This window comes from Emys orbicularis, chromosome 1 (genome assembly GCF_028017835.1).
Source record: "Emys orbicularis isolate rEmyOrb1 chromosome 1, rEmyOrb1.hap1, whole genome shotgun sequence".
NCBI lineage: Eukaryota > Metazoa > Chordata > Testudines > Emydidae > Emys > Emys orbicularis.
Window position 1 is genome coordinate 213,779,944 of NC_088683.1, and position 24,174 is coordinate 213,804,117.

Consider the following 24,174-nt stretch of genomic DNA (forward strand, 5'->3'; position numbering starts at 1 on the left):
TGAACTCAACACTGCAGCAGATATCTACCATTTGAGCGACACAGCTAGTTACATTAAGCTCGCAGGCTGTTAAATCCTGGGGTCGAAATGGGTGACTGGGCCCATATGTTGGATAAGCAGGGCACCTAGCTCAGATCTCTTTCCCCATTTCACCCTCTGTTTGTGGGGGAGAGTTCCTGCCCCACGTGGTGCCAACAAGGTGGAGGATGTGCCCCAGTTCCATGTGTTGAATACAGGGCAGGCTGGGGAGTGTTGAGATGACCTGGCCCATCTTTCTTCACCTCCTCATCCCTGCTACAGTTGTACAGCAGCGACTAGGTTGCCTGCTCTTGGGATTCCCAATGCAGAATAATCTGCAGGGGATTGGCCTGAGAGTGGAATATGTTCATATTCATTATTATTTTGGCATACTGACAAAGCAAGCAACAGAAAAGGAGGTTTTTTCAAGTTTATAACAGCTAAATGAACAGGATTTCATGTAACTAATAAATAGCACTTCTCTGGCCTCAGGGCTTTCTCCCTCCCAAATTTCCAATGCTTGCTGTGAAAAACAGAGGTGTTAGAGCGTCTCAAAACAAAATACTAAGAATATTTTATAATGGAAAGTGTTATGCAACCTAAATATAGGGGTTACTACCAACGCCCTCTGTAATAATGAATTATGAGATTTACACAAAGCTACAAGTGGGACAGAATTTAACATTTTCCATAAAAATCACTATCACAAATTAAGCAGGGCATAGAAGGGTTATCTTCAACTTGAAAGTAAATACGAGCAATGGGACTGCCACTTTCCAAGTTCCACTACAAAATGCATTTGGTTTTTTATATTTACATTTACGAAAAGTAATCTTAAAATCTACATTTCATTATTTGTTTTGGCTTGATATACACGTGTAGGCCTCCAACATCTAACAACCTGTGAAAGTGAAATAAACACTCTCTTTTTTGCCCCACTAGCAATACTTTGCTTTAAACACCGATTTTCAATTGGAATTACGAAACACTTGATTTAGGAAGCAAAAATATAACTTACCTTTAGCATACTGTCTCATGCTTTCCATATACGCAGAAAGATTTTCTGCAACCAAAGTAACTAGGGCGTGATTGTGCTGAAGTTGATTGATTAAGTCATGGCGGTAAAACACATGGGGACTTCGTTGAGTCTGGCTGTAATTAATACACAAATGTTAGCGTAAATGTGTTATATGTATTGCACATCATATTAATATCTATTACACATTATATAATATATGTTAGCACAAAGCTTTGTATGTGAATGGTATTATGCTTACTCTTATTCACTCTTGCTAAGTATATCCCACAGTACTTTGCAAAGCTGAAGTCAGCTTTAGCAGTAGCAAATACAAAATCTGTCAAATGCAAAATAGATTAGTTTTATGTCCTATAATAGGTACCTTGACAGGCAACTAGTTTGGAATGTAGTATCCAAAACAGAAATTTTAAAAGTACAGAACAAAACAAGTTAAGGAACTTGTTACAAACCGGTGGGCTGGATTTTAGTGGCATGTAAATAGTTTTCTAATTCGTCAAATCGTAATATATACACACTACTAGCTGAAATGTGTATTTTTGAAACAACTTCTGTGTAAGATGAACATGCTGTGAGATCAGAATTGTTTCGCAAAAGGATATATATATCTGTACTGCTTTGTCTTTAGACAGTAAATATGGCTAAGTTCAGTTATTTGGTCTCGAATATTTTTAAGAATGAACGAGAGTAGTCAAACATTATAGTCAATACAAATTCATGGATTACAAACTTCCAATAGCTTCAATGTCTAAAGTTATCAGAACCCAGAAGACTTAAAGAATTGAAAAAGCCCTCACTATTTCAAACTGATTTTTTATTGGGAAACTCCAGTTAACTGAACAGCACTGGTACTGGGCTAAAAAAGTTCCTTAACATTTTGTGAAGATTAGCTGATAATCACTTCTCAAAAGATAGAAGTTTCATAAATTATTTCTGACTAATAAATCTTCCTCTACACAGAAGAAATCTCCTCTAACTCGTGGGCTCCAGGTGCGCAGTACCATGAGGAGAAATCTTGCTTTGAGTGCCTTATACTTCTTCAAATTCTACACTGGGAATTTAAAGAATCATCATCTTATGTTGCAATATTGAGATTTCCTTCAAAACTAAGGAACTGGAGGAGTGAGCTTCACTAAGAATTGAGTATCTGACAGAAAGCATCCAATTAAAACAGTATGCCAACAAGCTAGACTGGCTGTATTCCCTGATTGGACAGGATTCCACATGAAATTTTACTGAACTCTTCAAGGCATGGAAAAAAATTTCAACAGACCCAACATCTTTTTGACCTTCAAAAAAACGCTGGGACATGTATAAAACATATTATGTAAATTGATAGTTTTAAGGTTTAAATTGTCATATATATAAAGTTTTAAAACATTACTCAATGCAGAAGGATAAGAGTAACTTTCCAAAACCAGGAATGCAATATTACCACAATTCCATAAGATGACAACCCATCAACAACAAAAAAGTAATGCTGTCATCTGTTGCAAATATGCACATCATCCCTCTATTTTTTCAGTCTTATCCATTCCTGTAAGCAGACAGGGTACTGAAACACTGAATACTCTGCCTGCTCACAGAACTATTCAGGTAAAACAAAGAAACAAACAGTGGAACATGCATACACAAGCACAAACTTTGGAGTTTGCAGAAACTTCAGCACAAGTATTGAAATTTTCAGTTTTGAGGAATCAGATTTTTGTAAAGAGGGGACATGGAGTAACTGAAACGAAGCTTGTTAATTTCAACAGATCCCATTAAACAGTTAATACATAAAAACAATTTTGGCTAAGCTTTCACTTTCTTTTATTCCAGAAAAGCATGATGAAATAGAAAAAAGCAAAGCAAAGAACCAATTTGTTACAACTAGAGAATTTTAACTAATGGACATTTCTGGGTAATCTCCAATTTGCTTTTCTTAAACAACTTATTAAGAAGTCAAGAATTCCCCCGAAAACATCATTTTGAATCAACAAAAATCCCTAAAGTAATTGAGCTGTGTGTTTCTAATTAGGTAATTATATGGCCTCTATCCTCAGAAAGGTCAAAAACTATGAATTTATACTTTCATTATTACTATGAGAAAGGGAAGTATTATCATCCCCATTTAACAGCTAAAGAATAAAAACTCAGATATGAACTGACTTGTTCAAGGTTACACAGGAAGCCCATGTCACAGGTAGAAATTTTCTGTGACTTAACCATAACACCATCCTTCTTCCAATCATATTAAATGAGAGAGTAATTAGGAGATTGTAACATCTCAGTTTAACAGTCTATATACACCTGAAGTAACAAAGTAGTCAACAATGATTTATTCTTGCGCCTGAATGCTTAAATCCAATAATTTTTAAAGGGTTTATTCAGGCACACACAAACATATTAACATGTATTTTAAGAGCAAAAAAAACAAGCTTCAACTTAATATAAAATACATCACCTATCCTATTTTATAAAAAACTATAACGTTGTCCACAATTCTACCCCATTCACATTACTTCCTTACCTCAAGTTCTGTGGTGCTTCACCAAACAAACTACAAATTTCTCTAATTTGTTTCAGTGCAGGAATGACCCATTTGTCATTTGTGCGAAGCTCTTCTATAAAACGATCTATCCACTGGATCTTTTGAGTATCCCGATCCTTAAAAAGCAAGTTTTCACAGTTTAGTATACATCAAAAATCCAAATTAAAGCTGCTTTATCCATTTTTATTTTTCCATCCATGTGCATGCATAAATATAGAACAAACTAGTAACTGAACTATCAGACTAATTTTATTAAGCTCTGAAATTTCAAATCACAAGAGGGAAGCCCAAGTGGCTCATGGCATCAGCAGAAGACTTCAATGGTGTAACAGATCCATAATTTGCAGTTCGTTCATTCTACATATTAGTTCCATGAACTTTAAAATTTGTCCTTTCCCCTTTGCATCTCCACAAACCTGCCTGGAGTCTGCCCTGAATCAAACTAGTTGCAGGATTTGAGTACACTAGAAAAATTACCAGATGCTGATAATGGATATTGGCAACAGGTGCATCTGAACTGATGCTGATTTTGGTAATCATGCTTAGAAGCTTGGCCTCACTAGGCCAAAGAACAAGTGTTTCAGTATCTTTTCCTGAAAAGAGAAGAAACCAAAGGCTGTGCTAATAATATTCTTAAGTGCCATTGCACATAGAAGGATTAGCGACTCCCAGATACTGAATATGTAGTATGACATACTTTGGTACAAGTAATATTAAGAAAGGGATAGAGAATAATACTGAAAATGTGTCAAATTAATATTACCCCTTTAAATGGATTATATTCAATTCTGACTAACTCATCTCACAAATGATATAGCAATACAGAAGACCCAGAGAAGGGCAATGAAATTATAGAGGCATGTAAAAACTTGAGAGATTTTAAAATTGACTATTTAGTTAGAAAACATTAAGAATAAATGGTCAATTAGGTACTTCCCATTAATCTCCTGTATCTTCCAATAAAGAGTCAAGGATTAGCCATGAAACTAAGGCAACAAATTTAAAATTGATCAGAGGAAATGCCTTTCCCGCCCCCCACAAATTTAGTTGGGGACCACCTCTTACTCCCAAAGTGACAGCCCTCACGTTACCATGTGTCATAGGGTAACTGAGCTCTGAGGAGGTCAGGCACTCAGCCTACCTGTGACAGGCTCTGCTAAAAAGAATGAAGCAACCCAGATGGCTGTGAAGCAGTTAATTAGTTAAGGAACACTTGGGCCTAATAAAGGCTTATGAGAGCTCAGTCAAGAGCCCCAGAACACAGGAAGCTCGGAGAAGAGACAATCCTCAAGATAGCTGGTTAAGAAGCTACTTCCAGTGATGCCTCCCTGGTGAGCAGAGGCTCAAAGAGAAAGAGGAACAGACCTAGACAGAAACTGTTCCCAGGCAAGGGACCTTAGCAGCCCAGGAGAATGAACTGGACGTGAACCTTCTCAGAGAGCTACTAGGGACTTGCTCAACAAAGAGTGACTAACGGTTAGGGAAAAAGTAGTATCCGACAACACCTGGCAGAGGCCTAAGCTCCAGGCAGGGTATTCATCCTGATGTGTGTCTAGCTACAGAGCACCTAAGACTGATTACCCCAGAGGAGTAGAGTTTCCAGTGGAGCAGATGAGTTTCATTTATGTATTCATATTGTCCTTTTTCTATTAAATAAATGAGACACTGTGAAGCGGGTGCTTTTTAATTACCTTTAATACCAAAAGGCATACTTGGACTTGTTTATACCCCAGCTGAAGGGAAATTGTGGCACCATGCCTGATCCCAGGGGGTAGGTGTGGGTGACCCCCATGCCATTACACCATGCCTCTGGACACCATTTGTTGCAATGAGGTAGAGACAAATCAATACAACCAACACCGTCTTATTAAACCCCAAAACATGTCACCTTCAAAAAATGTCACACTACAATCTGCTTGAAGAGTGCTTTGAGGATGTACCAGGACACTGATCTTGTGCATGACAGCATTTTGTGCTATCACACCATGTCCTCCTAATTTTAATGAAAAGACAGTATAAATGGATAATTTTACAATATTAATGGCACTTATATGTTAAAAAAGCAGAGTCAAATAAGGTGAAAATCTTAAATGAATCAAACTGTACCATAGAATTTCTATGAATAGACATTCCATCCTTGAATAATAAAGTATAGCAATAGGAATATACTACCAACCACTTGACCAGGATGGTGATAGTAACTGTAAAATGCTAATGGAGGTTAGACAGGCCACAAAAACAGAGAACGCAACAGTAATGGATGACTACAACTATCCTCATATTGATTGGGTGAATGTCACTGCAGGGCATTATGCAGAGATAGAATTTCTAGACACCATTAATGACTGCTTCTTGAAGCAGCTATCCTGGAACTCACAAGGAGAGAGGCATTTCCTGATTTAGTCTTAAGTGGTTCACAGGATCTGGTCCAAGAGGCGCTGAACCACTTGGTAATGGTGACCATAATGTAATTAAATTAAACATCCTAGTAGGGTAGAGAGGGGGACCATCAAAAAAACCCACCACAGTAACATTTAAACTTTAAAAAGGTGAACTACACAAGAATGAGGACGATTGACATTTAAAAGAACAGTCACAAGAGTACAATGCCTCCAAGCACCATGGAGGCTACTTAAAAACACCATAAGAGAGGTTCAAGTCAAAAAGAGAGTAGGACCACCAAAAGAATGCCACCATGGCTAAACAGCAATGTAATGGAAGTTATCACAAGCAAAATGGCATCCTTTAAAATTTGGACATCCAATCCTAATGAGGAAAGTAGAAAGGAGCAAACTCTGGCAAGAAATATGTAGAAGTATAAGAAGGCATGCCAAGAAAGAATACGAGAAGCAGCTTGCTGAAGACACAAACAGTGAAATAATTATGAACACCTTGGGAATGGAGGTTGTTTGTAACTCTGAACCGAACATTATGGTTGTTTTTTCAAAAGTTTGCAACTGAACATTGATTTAATACAGTTCTGAAACTTTATTATGCAGAGAAAAATGCTGCTTTTAACCATCTTAATTTAAATGAAACAAGCACAGAAACAGTTTCCCTATCTTGTCATATTATTTTTTTTAATTAAATTTTTCCTTTATTTTTTAGTAGCTTACATTTAATATAGCACTGTACTGTATTTGGGTTTTTTTGTCTCTCTCTCTGGTGCTGCTGATTGCATACTTCCAGTTCCAAATGAGGTGTGTGGTTGACTGGGTCGTAACTCTGAGATTTTACTGTACAACAGAAGCAGGAAGCCTGTCAGACATGCAGTGGGGCCACTAGACATCAAAGGTGTTAAAAGAGCACTCAAGGAAGACAAAGCCATGGCAGAGAAACTAAATGAACTGTGCACTGGTCTTCACTGCACAGGATGTGGGGGAGTTACTCACATCAGAGCTATTCTGTCTGGACAACATATCTGAAGTACTGTTTCATAATGATGTGTCAGTAAAAGAGGTTTTAGAACAAAATGATAAATTTAGCAGTATTAAGTCACCACGACCAGATGGTATTCACCCAACCAAGAGTTCTGAAAGAACTCAAATATGAAATTCCAGAACTATGAACTATAGTATGTAATTGCTGAAACCAGCCTCTGTACCAGACAACTGCAAGTAGCTAATGTAATTTTTTTTTAAAAGGCTCCAGAGGTGATCCTGCTAATTAAAGGTTAATAAGCCTAACTTCAGTACTAGACAAATTGGTAGAAACTACAGTAAGGAACAGAATAATCAGACACATTGATAAACACAATTTTGTTGAGAAAGTCATGCCTCACCAATCTATTAGAATTCTTTGATGAAGTCAACAAGCATATGGATAACAGTGATCCATTCGATACATTGTACTAGGATTTTCAGAAAGCCTTTGACAAGGTGCCTCACCAAAAGCTCTTACGGAAACTAAGTAGCCCTGGGTTAAGAGACAAGTTCCTCTCATGGATCAGTAACTGTTTAAAATATAGGAAACAAAGGGTAGGAATAAATGGCTAGTTTTCACAATAGAGAGCTGAACAGCGAGGTCCCCCAAGAATCTGTACTGGGACCCAGGCAGTTCACCGTATTCATTAATGAACTGGAAAGGGGGATGAACAGTGAAGTGGCGAAGTCTGCAAACAACATAAAATTCAATTTTTTAATTATTCAAGATAGTTAATTCCAAAGCAGACTGCAGAGTTACAAAGGGACCTTACAAACCTGTGTGACGGAGCAACAAAATTGCAGATGAAATTCAATATTGCTAAGTGCAAAGTAGTATATATTGGAAAAAATAATCCCAACTATACATATACAATGATGGACTCTAAATTAGCCATTAGCACTCAAGAAACATCTTAGAGTCATTGTGGATAGTTCTCTGAAAACTTCCACTCAATGAGCAGCAATGGTCAAAAAGGCTAACAATGTTAGGAACTATTAGGAAAGGGATAGAAAAATATCATAATGCCACTATATAAATCCATGGTGCACCCACCCCTTGAATACAGTGTACAATTCTGGTCCCCACATCTCAAAGAATATTGTAGAACTCAAAAAGGTTCAGAGAAGGGCAACCAAGATGATTAAGGATATGAAATGGCTTCCATACAAGGTGAGACTAAAAATAATAGGGCTGTTCAGCTTAGAAAAGAGACAACTAAGGCAGGGAATAGGATAGGAGTCTATAGAATTATGAATGGCGTGGAGAAAGTGAATAGAGAAGTGTCATTTACCTTTTCCCACAATAGAAAAAACAGAGGTTACTGGATGAAATTAACAGGAAAAGGGTTTAATACAAACAAGAGGAACTACTTTTTCCACACAGTATACAAATAACCTGTAGAACTCATTGCCATAGGATGCTGTAATGACCAAAATTATAACTAGGTTGAAAAAAACTGGACAAGTTCACCGAGGATAGGTCCATCAAGTGGCTATTAGCCAAGACAGTCAGGGACACAACTCCGTACTCCGCGTGACCCTAAACCTTTGGCTATCAGAAGGTGGAGTGGAAGACCGGGTGGATCACTTCATAACTACCCTATTCTGTACACCCCACCTCAAGCTCCAGTACAGGCCATTGTCGGAGACAGGATACTGGGCAAAACAGACCATGCTCTGACTCAGAATGGTAGTTCTTATGTCCTAATAAAACTCCAATCAATTTCTTACCTGTGAACAGCTGTAATCTAAAATTTTAATGTGGGCACTAAGAGCCTGGTCCATGATATCAACGGGTACATCATCACTATGTGCCAAATTCCACAGAAGATTCAATACTTTGTGTGCCATCACACCATCTTTATCATCTTCAGCAAGACGACGGATTAACTCAAGTAATTTTTCCCGTTGTTTTTTACTTGCATTTGTCCAGCTTGCCTGGTAAACAAAGAATTTCATTCAAAATGAAAAACCACCAGATATTTAAGTTTGTTCTTATACATTATGACATGTCCACTTACAAAAGAATACTGTGAAAATAACAACCACCTCGTTTATTTTTAATAAACTGTCAATCATAAAAGAAGAGACATATTAAGAGCACAAATTTCAGTGATTACTGTTGTACAACAAAGTTCTTTTGAGAATTAAAAGAAATGTTGGGGTTCAAGGAAGGCCATTTTCACTGAGAGATATGTAAGTGAATAGGTAGCCAGGGGTTCGAAGGAGGGCACGTTCAGTCCTTTCAATACCAGGTTTAAGTCTCACATGGGGGTAGGGAGTTGGTGTTGTAGGAAAAGATTTACTATACCCCTGAGGAGTCTTTTAGTGGTTGGGTGTGATAGCAATGAGCATCCCTCTACTGCGGTGGTCCCCCCTTTTCACACTGTGCCTGCCCCCTCCTCTAGGGGAGATGGGGCTGGGAGATGGACCGTGTCTTGGGACCCGTTGCAGACAGGGGTAAAGGGGCTAAGGCTTGGGCCACTGAGGGCAAGTATGGGGCTTGGGGCAGAGCCGGGGCCAAGAGTGGGGCTGCAGCCAGAGATGACAAGACCCTGGACTATAAAAAAGGAATTATAAATAGCTGTACTTTTAAATTTACTTTCTGAATCAAGTGACAGTGCTCAAGGAATAAAATTTACTCAATTTACTGAGCTTGAAGTTGCAATGAAGGTGCATTAGCTGAAAAAAAATCAGATAAGCACGTTGTCAATAAAACAAGTAGGGTATGTCTACACTTAAAATGCTACAGCAGCTCAGCTGCACTGCTGTAGAGCTTCAGTGTAGACACTACCTACACCAACGGGAAAGGTTCTCCTATCTGCGTAGATAATCCGCCTCCCGAAGAGGCAGTAGCTAGATCAACAATTCTTCTGTTGACCTAATGCTGTCCACATGGGGACTTAGGTTGGCTTAACAATGTACTCGGAGGTGTGCTTTTTTCACACCTCTGACCAATGTAGTTAAACCAGCCTAATTTTCTAGTGTAGACTACGCCATAGTCTAAATATTTGTTTTATTTCAGAAGAAATATCCCGAAAATATCCCATCGTGTGCTCTAAACAGCACAGCAATATACAAAAGTTAGAACCATGTTAATACCTACATGCAAACGGGAAGTCCCCCGTCTGTGGAGACTGCACAGAATTTATCTAAAGAGTATGATAGACAATTTAAAGAGTCCTACTATGGTAATTTGAATATATAAAAATACTCTTAGCAGATTATGCACAATCAAAATACTAACCTACTACATACAGTACATTAAAGGCAAGTTAACTATATTCAGTATTTACAGTAATAGGACAGCTGAAAAAATGCAGTGTTACCTTAAAGCAATCAAACAGGTGATCAAGTTGTTCAGGAGAGAAATCCCAAGCCAACTTTGCAAGGAGATCATGTACATTCTTAACAATGGCTTCATGTTTTCCTGCCTGTCATAGAAACAAAATTAACATTTGTAACTATCTATACGAAGATAAAGATAGTAAGATATAATGCTTCAAATCTGTCAGATGATTACCTGAAATGGGTAGGAAGGATTACTACCCCACCACCAGAGCATTACCCACTTTGACTAGATATCTTACACTGAGGACATCTGATTGTCTGGTTCTATTTTGTTAAAGTTAAAAAAATCAGGTGAAATTCTTAGTGGAAGGACTGGGTTTAAAAATAATCTGTAGGTCAAAAATTTCAAGGTTTTTCACAATTTTATGTAGAAGATAACGATTTCTGCAAAGAACTAAAATTAAAATATTTCTAACGAACAAACTGTCCTGCACGTCAATGCATGTTTCATCATGCTGCTTTGTTCTGTGTCTAAATGGATTTTAAATACAATATTTCTATATTGTGTCTTGAACTCTTCCTGATATGGTAGGGGAGGATATTTAATGGCTAATTGAAGGCCTTCCTTAAAAATTGGCTGACAGCACTGTAAAGGTGAATCTACCCATTGATCAGCTGTGCAACATCAGAAAACAGCCATGGTAAGATAAGTGTCATATAAAGACTTTTTAAAATTGAGGGGGGAGAAGACAGAGGCTTAACCGATAATTGTTGATATTTTGATTTGTGGGAAAGGTAGAAACCAATTTTTTTCTGGTTTAATGCTAAAACAAACAGACGCCTTATTTGGGTTCTATGCCTATCAAACATGAGGATTCCTGACTAGATGAACCAATAGTATAATATAATATGGCATTTTTTTAAGTAGACACATTTCAAATAGTTAATATGTAAAGTTGCAAGACTAACCCATTATTGTAAATGTAAAGCTTAGAAAACAAAATTTAGAGATACTGTCAATCTCATTCAGTATTAAAAATGAATGCATTAATAGTAATGAAATTCACTACTTTGCAAACTCTGCATCAGTATTTCACTTCACCCCTTGCAATACTCAATTCAATATCTTAAAAGTATATGGTGCGCAGTGTTACTACTTTGTATTTGTTCTAAATTTTATGCAGTGACTTTTACTTTCATATTATGGTCCAGATTTAAAAAAAAAAAAAAAAGGGGGGGGGGGGGGAATGACTGTGGCAGTCATACTGCTGAATACCTCAAATGTTAAGTAATTTTAATTTTCCTGATTCAGTAAATCTAATCATACTTTTCACTCTTGGAATTCAAAAATTTAAATTTAAATAATTCCAATCTATTTGAACACTTCCAATCTTTTTAGAAATTAGTGTCCCCCTGCTGACCAATTTAAATCTCTTAATTTTTTTAAATCAATTCCTCCAGTTTCTTCTCTGGACTTCTTTAAAGTCCCTCCAATTGGTTGTCTTTCTAGTATTAACGTGACATGCACTTAAATGCTAACTTCTAATTGCCATTAAACCAACACCATATGGAGAGAGATGCGATCACCACCAGTCCAAAGTGGCATTGGCCTTTTTTCCTACTCATATCTAATTTATCCACTATCATGCCAACGCCTATTTTTGGCATTTCTGATTTTTAGCTTCTTCCCTCCCACTGAATCGGTTTATGATTATTTTCCAAGTCAATCTCTATTTGTTATTTTCAACCCATTTCTGAACTCATTCATTCTTTTTGTTACTATTTATGATGTGTGCCTTTCACGTTATGGACAGCTATGAACACAAGGTCACAGCACAAAGGACAGTATAAACCCAACAAACACAGAAGAGGGGATTACTCTGTCCTCAATGGTGTTTACAACACCTCTCAACTTAGTATCTGTGAATTTTCAGTGGGGAAGCTTGTGAGCCCTTACACAAATGAACTGGACAACATTTCTCTGTCTGTCTAGTCTGTGGATCAAAGAACCAGTTGATGGTAGTCATTAACACCTTCAACCCTACCACCCACCCCGTCCATCCTCCCAATACAGTTTAAAACATTGACACCATGAATGACTTATCTCCAGACAAAAAAATGAAGAAAGAATGGGAGAGGAGGGAGCATGGGGGCCCACACAGTGCTCCTAGCATGGGGAAGAAGAATGTGGGCACACAGCCCATGCATGTGGCAGAAAGGAGATATCGGCGGGGTCATAGCAGAAGGAGGGGAAGGGAGAGCAACAGAGCCCTTTGCATGGGGGGGGGGGGGTACAGGGAGTCCCTGAAATAGAAGGGGATGAGACGGAATCAAGGAATGGAAGGAGACCTCAATGAACCCTGTGACCCTCTAGATCAGGGGTTCTCAAACTGGGGGTCGGGACCCCTCAGGGGGTGTGAGGTTATTACATGGGGGGGGGGGTTTGCAAGCTGTCAGCCTCCAACCTAAACCCCGCTTTGCCTCCAACATTTATAATGGTGTTCAATATATAAAAGTGTTTTTAATTTATAAGGGGGGGAGGGGTGCACTCAGAGGCTTGCTATGTGAAAGGGGTTGCCAGTACAAAATTTTGAGAACCATTGCTCTAGGTAATATGCTGTTTATTCCCACTTCTAGATCATTAAAGAAGAAAAATAAGATGGGGTCCCAACACCAATTCCCTCCCCTCATGACACTTCCCTGAAACTCAATCTGTTGCCATTGAGCACTAGTATTTGCTTGCAGACTTCAGTATTACTCCCCAAACCTACATGAACTAATTTTGTCTGCAGGAATTCATGAGATACTTGAAAATGTTATACTAAAAGCTAAATATTTTAGATCTCCTAGCAGGTTAAAGCAGCATGATTTCCCCTGTTCCCCACAACATGTGCTGGTTTGATCTTATCACTGTATTTTTATTCTAGTGCTGTAACGAGACACTCAATCCGTTTCCTTGGAACCGAGGTGAGGACTCAGTATAATTGTTGGACTCTTCCTTTTGTCTTTTTTTAAAGAAATAAAGATGAGCACACTAGTGACACTACAAGCTTTCAAGAACAGTCACTAGTTTTATGGCTATACCGGGTGTTTGGAATTCACTGTTTCACACTTTATTTCCTATAAGCTTCAGAATACTCATTTGGCTCTCAGATTTATTGCACTTCATTTGTTCCAGTAATTTCTTCTTAGGGCTTGTCTACACTTTAAATGCTGAAGCGGCACAAATACAGTGCTGCAACTGCACCATCATAGCACTTAGTTGTAGACACTACCGACGCCAGTGAGAGAGGTTCTCCCATCAGCATGGGTAATCCACCTCCCCAAGGAATTCTTCCTTTGACCTAGTGCTGTCTACACAGGGGGCTAGGCCAGCCTAACTACATTGCTCAAGGGTGTGGATTTTTCACACCCCTGAGCAACATAGCTGGGTCAGCTTAACTTTTCAGTGTCGACGAGGCTTTAGCCTTAGAGACTTCATGGGAAATGGTACTGTGTTCTCAATGGAAATTAAAGCACCGTCCATAAAAGAAATTTCCCTTGTCCTCTACAGTAAAACTAGGCCAAAATATTCATTTTAAATGCTTTACACTACTTCACCATTATCTTTAATTGCCTCATCTTGTGTCCACTGATGAGCTAGAGAATCTAGAATCACACGCCGCATAATATTAATTCCTCCTCTGTACCATTTTTTCATCTGTGCCTTTACAATTTATTACCTCCTGCCTAGTTAGTCCTGTCCATTGAACTTGTAGCACATTTGAAAAGGCAGTCTGAGATCCTGGACTTGAGTCTAGCTAGCAGTCTAAATTTAGCTTTCAAGATTTCCTCCTCCATTTCTTTTTGTATATAACAATGCACACCACCAGCAACACCATCTCAAAGCACCCTCCCTTCTACATGAAATCCATTACCTTCCTTCCTTATTTGATAACATTTATTCCACATAACAAATGGCATGCAATTTGACTTAAAATTGTCAAGAGGTGCTATAAAGTAAGATCAATCCTGATCAAGGCAGTAGTTTAATTCCTTACCTGAGCTGCCCAAATGTTGTCAAGATCTTGTAAAGTGAGGGCTTTTTCTTTGATGACAAAACGAAGAATCTTCTCTAACTTTTCTACATACTGAGGCTGATGAAGACTATCTCGTAATACAATTGATAAAATATTATTCTGCTGGATCCATTCCTAATTTTAAATTAAAATATATACAATTTCAAAATATTGAAGTTTTTTCAAAAAGTAGATTATAGTTAAGCAGAAAATGTAAGCCAGAAATCATTCTGTCTCTTATAAAGGTAAGACACACACACAAAAAGGAAAGGATATTTATACTTCACTTTCAAGTCCTAGAATGCAATACCACCTCCCTCGCCCCAAATCAAAGCAAGTCAGTACTTTATACAATTCTGATACCCTACCCATTGTAATACATAAGATTTTTTTCCTGCAGCTGTCTTCTGAAGGCAATATCAGCAATAATTCCCATGCTTTGTAGCTTCAGTGGAAAAAGACACTTCACTACAAATGTTTTTCAAGCAAAGTGAAACTGTGAACTCTGAACATAAAAATCCTCATACAGCTTCCAATGTAAGGGGACAGGGGGAAGATTGAGCATCTACTTTTTCCAGGGATACACTTTTTTTCAGTAGCTTGGAGTCACTGAAGATATTTCAGTGACTCAGGTCTAACATTTCTGTAACTCAATTGGTACACTTATAGCAAAAGATGATCAGTTCATCATCTTGTTATTACATAACAAGAGGATGATTAAACACTGGAAAGCATCAGGGAATAAGCTATATTCTGAAAAAGGTATTCTTCAGTCAGCTTCACCTCTTTAAATGCCTCAACTTCTACTTTAATTAGAGAAAAAAGAGTTCAAGCAAGATTTAAGAAGTGGAGATAAAAATTAAGATGATTTCAAAAAGTAGCACTGATATAGTGCAAGGAACACAATGTAGTCCCGCTCTTTCGTTCAGACTGAGGCATCAGCAGAATGTCTGCTGAGTGCCAGAACCAAAAAGGAATGAGCGAAGGTGACCATCCCTTCAGAGTTGCTATACTCGATTATATAACTAGAAGAGAGTCAATCTGGCACCTCATGTAAGACTTGGACAAACAAGGTTTTTCAATTATCATCTGTACTTTATATTTTCCAGTATAAACACATTATTTTTGTCAAAAAAACTGAATATTCCTAACAAGAGTCAATCCTGCTTGAGACACCTAATCCCACAGTTATGGCAAGATCCCTTATTTATTTGTATAGTACATATAGCGCAAATGCTGCATAATCCTGCCCCATAGCATTCCTCCTACAGATTATGAATTTCACAGCAGGGAAAAAAGTCACTAAACCCAGAGAGCATGTGAATTTTTTAATCTCTCTCTCTCTCTCTCGCTAAAGCAAACATCTGTAGCAATTACATCTTAAAATGCAGCATGTTGGAACTTGATAAAGGTTCTATTTCAGAGATTCCGCAAATCTAAATTTATAAAAGTCTGTTACCACAAAATTATTCTACGAAAAGTTTTTCAGTCAAACAATTAGGATGCATACTGAAGACCAGCATGTAGAGCAATCACTTTCAAAAATTGAATTTGAATAATTCTTTTTAAATTATCAACATTTCTCTCTGAGAAATTACTCATGAAATTTTGTATAAATTAATCTTATATTAATTATAGTGGTACAAAAGTGTCAACTTCAGTACACATCTATTTTTAGATTCAATTTTTTAAAAAATCTTTTTTTAAATTGTGTTACACCTTCGTATATAAGATCCACTTTGAAAATAATTTTTTGCAGTTCTTATAAATCTCTGAATATATTTTAATAGCAATCCTGATACAAATATAGTAATGTCAACAGCAAAGCCATAAAAACCCTTATGACACACTAGTAATTACTGTGACTAATTATAAAGAGAATTAATTTGCATGACTTTGGATAAAACCAGATAATGAGGATTCACAGTATGTACACATTACTCTACCTCTGAAGAATTACTATTACATTTAAAGAAAAAAAGTCTTTTAACCTAATTCAGGTAAGAAGAACAAAAACTTACTGCCATTCTCTCTGCTGTAAGCCACTCTTCCTCTTCAGGATTACCATGCCGATGGGTATAATATGACACACTAGATATCACCTTGTTAACTTCGTTTAGTGCATTCATTTTACCATTGAAAGAGGAAATTTGCAATAATCTGTAAGAGATATTAAGTGTAAGAAATGCAAAAAAATACAAAAAAAAATAACTATTCCAACAGAAAGATTGCCTTACCTAAGTATCATTTTTAACCTAAATATTTCTAAGTTTTTTACAGTTTCTTCTTGTCCTGGGACTCTTGAAGCTAAGTTCTTTAGAGATTTGATTATCATTGACAGAGCATCATTTTTGGCTTCATTCTTTGCTTCTTTTTTCAGTTCATCATCAGTTAAGTTTTCTAAAAACTGTGGAACCATTTCTATAATTGGAAGGAAGTATTTCTTCACTGTATGTAGCGTTAGAAACTCATAGCATTGTCCAAATGGTCTAAAAAACAATAAAAAAAATCAGATGTAAAGTGAATACCTGTCTACTTTTATTAAGATATTAGAGTATTTTGTTCAGGAAACTTTTTTACAAGTGAACAAAATAATGAAAGGTAATTCAGATTCCGGACATTCAAGTAAACAATACTTGATAGCAGATCATAGTACCCCTTTTCAGAAGAGAAAAAATAAATAGATACTTGAAATCCTTAGCTCAATATTTGCATTTATTTTCAATGAACATATCCCAAAATGACTCTGCTTTCTAAGAAACTTACTTGATGAGAGCTGCAATTATCTGAACATTCAATGCTGAGCCACTCATAAAACGATCATGCAGGATCTGAAACCCATTTAATGTGCCAAACTTGTTGATGAGATCTACTAACCAACCCTGCAACACAATAAATTAGTTACTTCCTCATTTTAAAAAACTGTTGCCATTATAAAGTGCCAGAAATACAATATTAGCCATTACAAAATAAACTTCACTTTTGTTTAGAGACTCATTATGCAACAAATATAATCATGTTTTTCTATTTGTAAGGGTAACAAGTTACATATGATCCTACACAATCCAGGACATGCTGTTTCTGGGTTGTTGTGTTTGTTTTTTAAGCAGAAAGATAATTCTGTCTATTCATTAATAAATCAAAGCACAGGTACTGTACCTATTAATTATTCAAAGAACTTTGTCAAATATAATTTGTTTGTATATACATGTACTCTGAGTAGTAAATTAATAGTAAGCAATGCATTTCTGTTCTAATTTTGGTCAAATTAATTTAGCAGATATTGACTAACAATTGAAAAAGCAACATGTAAGATTCATTAGGTGAAATCTGCCCCACTTAAAAAAAAACCTCCCACTGACTTCAATATGGCAAGAATTTTGCCATTACTTATTTCCATGAGTGAGACTATTTGCACTAGGAAGCCCCAGAAGGATAATCAATTAATCGTTTGATAATAAATGTCCAAAAATTGTAATATATGATAACATACATTCCCAATATTATTTAATACGTGGACATGTACATGGATAAAATCACTTTTCCCCCAACATCTATTCCTACCCAATCTATTTTTACCTTGTTGGTATAAGGTACCATTGAAACAGTATAAAATACATTTTCTCTTATTGTGCACTGCAAATCAAAACTGCCTCTTTTCCACATGAAAGCCCATTTTCTTCCAGGGTCATTTGCCTACCAAACCTTTTTTCCCCTCATCAGATCATATGAAAGTTCAAATGTATCATATTCCAAGTCTTTTTCTGACCATCTTGTGTGATCACCAAAAACTGACATAAATGGGGGGGGGCACGCAGAGGAATGTTTGTTTCCTGTTCATCCTGAAGCCATTGGTTCTACTCAAATTAGCTTCCTATATAATAAACATGTCTCTCTGAGAATATGAGAAACCTTATGCTTAACTTAGAAGTTACTGGAAGAGCAGATCAATTAAAGTGTGTTTTGATTTCTAAAAATGATAGAAATGTCTTATTAGTAAATTGGCTAAACAAATATATTTTAAGACTTTCAGTCTTTGAAACTCTCAAGTTCATTATTTGAGTTAAAGCCTGTATTATTTGCAATGTGTGCCACTGGCAATGAAAAAACAAAAAAACCAAAAACTTATTTTATCTCTAATTCTACCCCAAACCTAAAGGGTAGTTCTCTAACAGATAGGTACACATTTATGGAGGATGTAATTAATAATCCAAGTAATCTATAAATATTCACATTACCGCTATTTTCTGCTTCAATGGTGATCCAGCATTTGGCTAGATGAGAGTTACACCAAGCCAAAAAAAAAAATCAATCTGAGTTGGCTGGCTTGAGAAAAATCACATATTGCTTGAAACAGCTAGCCCACTCTGGTTCATCAGTGGTATACATTATACCATCATCCTCCCTATACCTGTTATTTCTATCTGGGATGACTATAGGAAAATTTGTGTCTTTTTTTGTTTGTTTGTTTGTTTGTGGGGGGGGGGGGGGGGACGAGATAAACTAGGCAAAATGTGCATTAGACCATGGTTATTTTCCCTGGCCAAGAATTTGCACAGTTCTCCCAGCATTTCAAATAATTTTTAGTTTGATGAAGTAACAGTTTGATATTTAAATCATACAGATGTTCTATGTTGAAATTTGAATTCCCAGATACCTTATACAATGTGTTGTTCATTTACACCCAATACTTCTCTGAGGGAATGACTTCTTTGAATCTGGCAAATATACAGCTAGCAGCATAGTTTAAGCCAGACACTTTTCCAAAAGATGAATTTCTTATAATGTTAAGCAAGTGTTTGGTTTAATTAAAAATAATATTGTCCCATGCGCTACTTTGTGGCATCTTCCAGTTTTACTCCTGTAACAAATCAGTTATCCACTGTCTTCTGTGCAAAATGCTCCATGGCCAGTGCAAAAAGTAAAAGATGCCGCAGACACTCCTGTTGAGTTCCACTATGTAAACTATCAGAGAAAACTTAACCCTATTAATTCCCATAGTTGCTTTTAGCATGGAAATAAGACCAGTAATCCACTTAAGGAAACAAGGGCCAATGGGTAACAAAACTTTTAAATAAAATATTCCACTCCATCCCTATCAAACACCTTCTGAGTCAAGTGATCAAATAAAATTATCGTTTTAAGATCTGGCACGATGAATGATTTATAGATTCAATAGATTCCAAGGCAAAAAGAGGCCCTTGTGATCATCTAGTCTGACCTCAAGTATCGTATGAGCATTATCTAACACTTGCCTACCCTTAATGAATCCAGTTTGATCTAGACTTATGTAAACTAACAGTTTGGATAGGAAACACGGAGCTAGTATTTTTGTTAAGATTTTTATATCATGATTCGATAACTACATGTGGTACAATCTTTTCCAACCTTAGAAAGAATCCACAACGGTGGTGTCCTTTATAGATGGAGGGCTCATATACACAGTGCAGCAATGCACACTATGGGGTGAGAATTCTAAAGTGCACCAAAGTCAAGCACTAACTGGCCTGTGTAGACCGTGCACACCAGCAAGGACTGCACGGACCAGCTAGTGTGCAACATGGTGTGTTTTAGAAATCACATGCCCACAACACGCACTGTGGCACCATGTAGATAAGCCCTAAGAAGATCTTTCCCTAACAAAACAGTATTAAACATATCCCTTGAAGGACCTCCTAACACTTCCTTGTATACCTTGTAAAATTAAGATGGATAGCCATAAAACCATGAAGTTTACCACTTTTCTTGCTGGCTATTGCCTCTATGACCACCTCCTATATAATTTCTGCATCCAGAGTTCGCTTATGAATCTCATGGATCTGTGGCAAACCTGCTACTTACAGATATTTTCAAATACCTTCAGACTGTGGAGTGTCTGAAGTATAGGGGTTATTCTACTAAGCATCAAAAGCTGTACATATTTCATTAAGAGTAACTAGCTGTTGCTGATCATTTTTAAATGGCGGGGGGAAAGCCTCCAGGTTTCTAATCCTCAGGTTTTTCAGCCAACAACTTACCACATGTATTTCCTTTTTCATTTCATTTCTGCTTTGTATACTTGAGGGCTTTTTCAGTGATGTCTATGGTCATGATATTCAGTTTTCCCCTATCAATAGCTAATTGTTTATGATTTTAAGCCTATATGAATGTGCTATCTCCATCTCATGTTCCATTTTTCAGTTGTTTGTTTTTATTAAAAGAGATTCTGCTTATCAACCGACCCTAAACGTTGCTTTACCTGCCTCCCATAGAAGCTCCTTCTCGAAACTGGCTTTTTTCACACATTTAAAAGTACAATAACTCCTTACTTAACGTTGTAGTTATGTTCTTGAAAAATGCCTCTAAGCTAAACGATGTTAAGTGAATCCAATTTCCCCACAAGAATTAACGTAAATAATTCTAGGCTCCAGGGGACATTTTTTTCACCAGACAAACGACATATATATATAAAAATCAAAGGAATAATGTTTTGTGAAAGTATGACTCCAGATCCAAGAGCAGCTCTACAGATTTCTAATATGGGAATATGTCTAAGGCAGGCCCTGGAGAAGGCCTTTGCTCTAGTTGAGTGCTCTCTCAGCCCTTCTGGAAAACGAAAACAGTGCATTTATAACATTCTTCAATATAGAGTCTAACCTACTTAGAAAGGCATTAGGATGTGATTGCTTTTATTCTCTCCCCATAAGAGAGAAATAGTCCAGGTGATTTCCTTTTTTCCTTATATCTATTAAATGGAAGGCTAATAATGTTCTCTTAGCATCCAAGGTAAGGACTTCACTTCCCCTGAGTTAGACCTAAGGAAAAACACTGGCAAGTTAATGGGCAGACAATGTGGCCTATTGGCTAGAGCACTGAACTAGGACTCTTGGGACCAGGATTCTAGCCCCAACTCTGCCACTGGCCTTTTTGCCTCAGTTTCCCCATCTGTAAAATACACAGATCTACAGCTGAAAAGTGCTATGTAAGCGAGAAGTATTTTTTATTTAGGGACTGGTTGAAATGAAATTGTTACTACAGTAGGGACAAATTTTGGATGTGGATGAAGAACCACTTTATATTTGTGAAAGGCTGTAAAAAAAATGGAGGGAAGTTGTGAAAGCTCACTCTCTTACCGGATATGATAGGTACACTAAAAGTGGTCTTAACTGAATAATGAAACAAGGAACATTCTCTCATTGGCTCAAAGGGAGTTTTGTGAGCTGAATAAGTACTAAATTGAGGTCTCATGTAGGTGGATGTTCTCTAAACTTCATTAACACCCTTCAACTTTACTGTAGCATAGTTGAATACAGTCTTTTGCCTGATGGAGCAGTGATGAGCCAAGACGGCTGCAAAATGTACTTTTACCAACAACATGAAGAGTCCATTCTATTTTACATACTTATATGGACCCCATTACCATAGTAAGGCCTGGTCTACACTTAAATTTAGGTCAACATAGCTATGGTCCGTCAGGAGTCTGAAGAATGCACACCATAGCTATGCCAACCTAGCCACCAGTATAGATGCAAATAGGTCAATAAAAGAATGCTTCCGTCAACCTAACAGCTGTCACTCGGGGAGGTGGCATTCCTATAACAATAGAAAAACCCCTTCCATCAGTGTAGGCTGCATCTATATTACGGGGTTATAATGACATAATTACAGTGCAATAGCTATACCAATATAGACCCCATAGTGTAGACGCACCCTTACAGTCTCACAATCTTTTACTGTATTCATTCTTACGCCACCACTGTCAGGTGAGGAATTACTATTATCCACATTTTCCAGATCGGTAACAGACAGATTAAATGACCCACCCAAGCTCACACAGAAAGTTTGCAGAAGAGCAGGGAATTGAACCTGTCTCTCTCAGGTCCTAAGCTAATGCCCTAATCAGTGGACCATCTTTCTTCTTGATTATAAAAGATTTCAAATCAAATATGTATAAACTGAATACTATCTGAAGCTAGGTTTGTGGTATTCCTGGTTGCCCACAAAAATAATCTTTTCCACTTGTTATCATAACAGGTGAGATGACGACTTCCTAAAATTTAACAGACTCTCGTGTACTTTTACTTAACAGGACAGTTCTAACTCTGTCAAAGTCATATGGCCCATGCTGTCAAGCGGAGATAGCATGGATCCAGATGACAAATTTGACACCTCTGCTGAGTCAGTAATTCTGGAATTGCAGGAAGAAACAGTAAATTGTTCTGTGATAGTTGTAGTATATACTCCTGGGGGAATTCTGCGTCACTGCACATGCGGTCATGCTTCTCCGCAGAAAAATTACTTTTGGCAGGGAAGGAAAGGGAAGCTGTAAGAGCAGTCACACGCCCCTCCCTGGCAGCGCAGGCAGGTTGGTTTGGGTGCCCGGAGCAGCCAGTAGAGATGTAAATCACCACCGGGAAGGGGGTCCATGTGTGAGAGAGAGACTGAGACTGTCCCTCTCACTCGCTATTGCAGCACTGGCATGGAGGGGCAGGGCTTCGGGGTGTTTCTGAGGAGGTAGGTGTGGGGCAGGCTCTGTCCCCTCACACAGAGCAGAATGTAGGAGCCTGTCTGCTTAGTGAATTATTTCCACTCTCTTTGTGAATTCCCCCAGAAGTATAAAATAGGTGTAAAAGTTTTAAGGCTCCTTTACATTGTCAGAGTGGTATAAAAGACAGTATGGCTTTATAAATGCTTCTGGTGCTTTAGTGATTAGGACTGGTCTACATTTTTGGACTGAAAAAATTTCCTATCAAAATGTACTCCATGAACTGTTGGCTGCTGACCTTTCTGGAGATGCCAATATAAATTGTGTGTTTGATTCACCTGCCCTCACTTGCCTATATTGTAACACTGAGCATATGACTGCATATATTTGTTGACTAAACTCAAAATAAAGGGTGAAACCTAGCTACATTACTATTAGGCAAGGGGGTTTGCTCTCTACTCCCATTCTCTATCCAGTGTATTGTAGTTTAAATAAATTACTGAAATAATTGAAACCAGAGTGATTATATTGTGTTATTTTGACAAATAAAATGTGCAGAATTTTGCGGAATTTTAAAATATTGTGTGCATCATTTTTAGAATTAGATGAATTTGGAAAAAGAGGGACGGGGAGAGAAGAACTACAATGCATTCTCCACTCTAGTTTACAAGAAACGTTTGAGATAGACTGGTTGTCTGCTCCTACTCTGGAGCAAAACCAGATATTGGATATTTGGAGTTGTATTTTGTTGTAAATAAGACTCTCTCTGGATAGCTCCACACAAGGAGATGTTCCTGAGTGACCAACTCATGCTAATTGTGCAAGTCTCTGCTGAGTTGATCTGACAGTATATTGTCCTTGTCTGTAAGGTGGACAGCAACAGGATAAATCTGGTGTATTATTCACCACTCACAGATAATTTTGGCCTCTTTGCACAGCTAGCTGGAATGTGCTCCCCCTGCTTCTTCATGTGAAATATCACTGTACTATTGTCAGTAACTACTTGAACTATTCTGCGAAGCAGATGAGGGAGAAAAGAGCAACATGTTGGGCTCTGATTTCCTAATTATAACATGTTGATATGGAGCTTTTTCTCCCATAAACTCCAGTGACTGATTCTTAAATTATTTCAATCAATTCCACACTCCAGACTGAAAGAGTCAGAGGTGGCTATGAAAGACAGAGCTGGGTTGTTGAATGCAACTCCTTTGAGGACATTGTGATGTGCAGTCCACCATATAAGGGTTAGGGACACACCCTAGGTAGTGTCAAATCCATAAATATGTTGCCTATATTGGCATATATAGCATCTTGCTAGCCAATGCTGTAGAAGCCTCATCTTTAAATGAGCT

The 24,174-nt window shown here is 37.5% G+C and overlaps 1 protein-coding gene across 1 annotated transcript in view; it reads right to left on the bottom strand.

Moving 5' to 3' along the window:
* Positions 1 to 24,174, bottom strand: part of USP9X (ubiquitin specific peptidase 9 X-linked) — a 219,439-nt gene that overhangs the window by 136,370 nt on the left and 58,895 nt on the right. Inside the window, exons 7-14 of the mRNA XM_065423841.1 lie at positions 17,125 to 17,240; positions 16,596 to 16,847; positions 16,380 to 16,518; positions 14,341 to 14,493; positions 10,339 to 10,443; positions 8,741 to 8,947; positions 3,567 to 3,703; positions 1,037 to 1,170 (exon numbers count right to left, since the gene is read on the bottom strand). Of these exons, the coding sequence (XP_065279913.1) occupies positions 1,037 to 1,170; positions 3,567 to 3,703; positions 8,741 to 8,947; positions 10,339 to 10,443; positions 14,341 to 14,493; positions 16,380 to 16,518; positions 16,596 to 16,847; positions 17,125 to 17,240 (1,243 nt within the window). The remainder of the gene's footprint in view (positions 1 to 1,036; positions 1,171 to 3,566; positions 3,704 to 8,740; positions 8,948 to 10,338; positions 10,444 to 14,340; positions 14,494 to 16,379; positions 16,519 to 16,595; positions 16,848 to 17,124; positions 17,241 to 24,174) is intronic.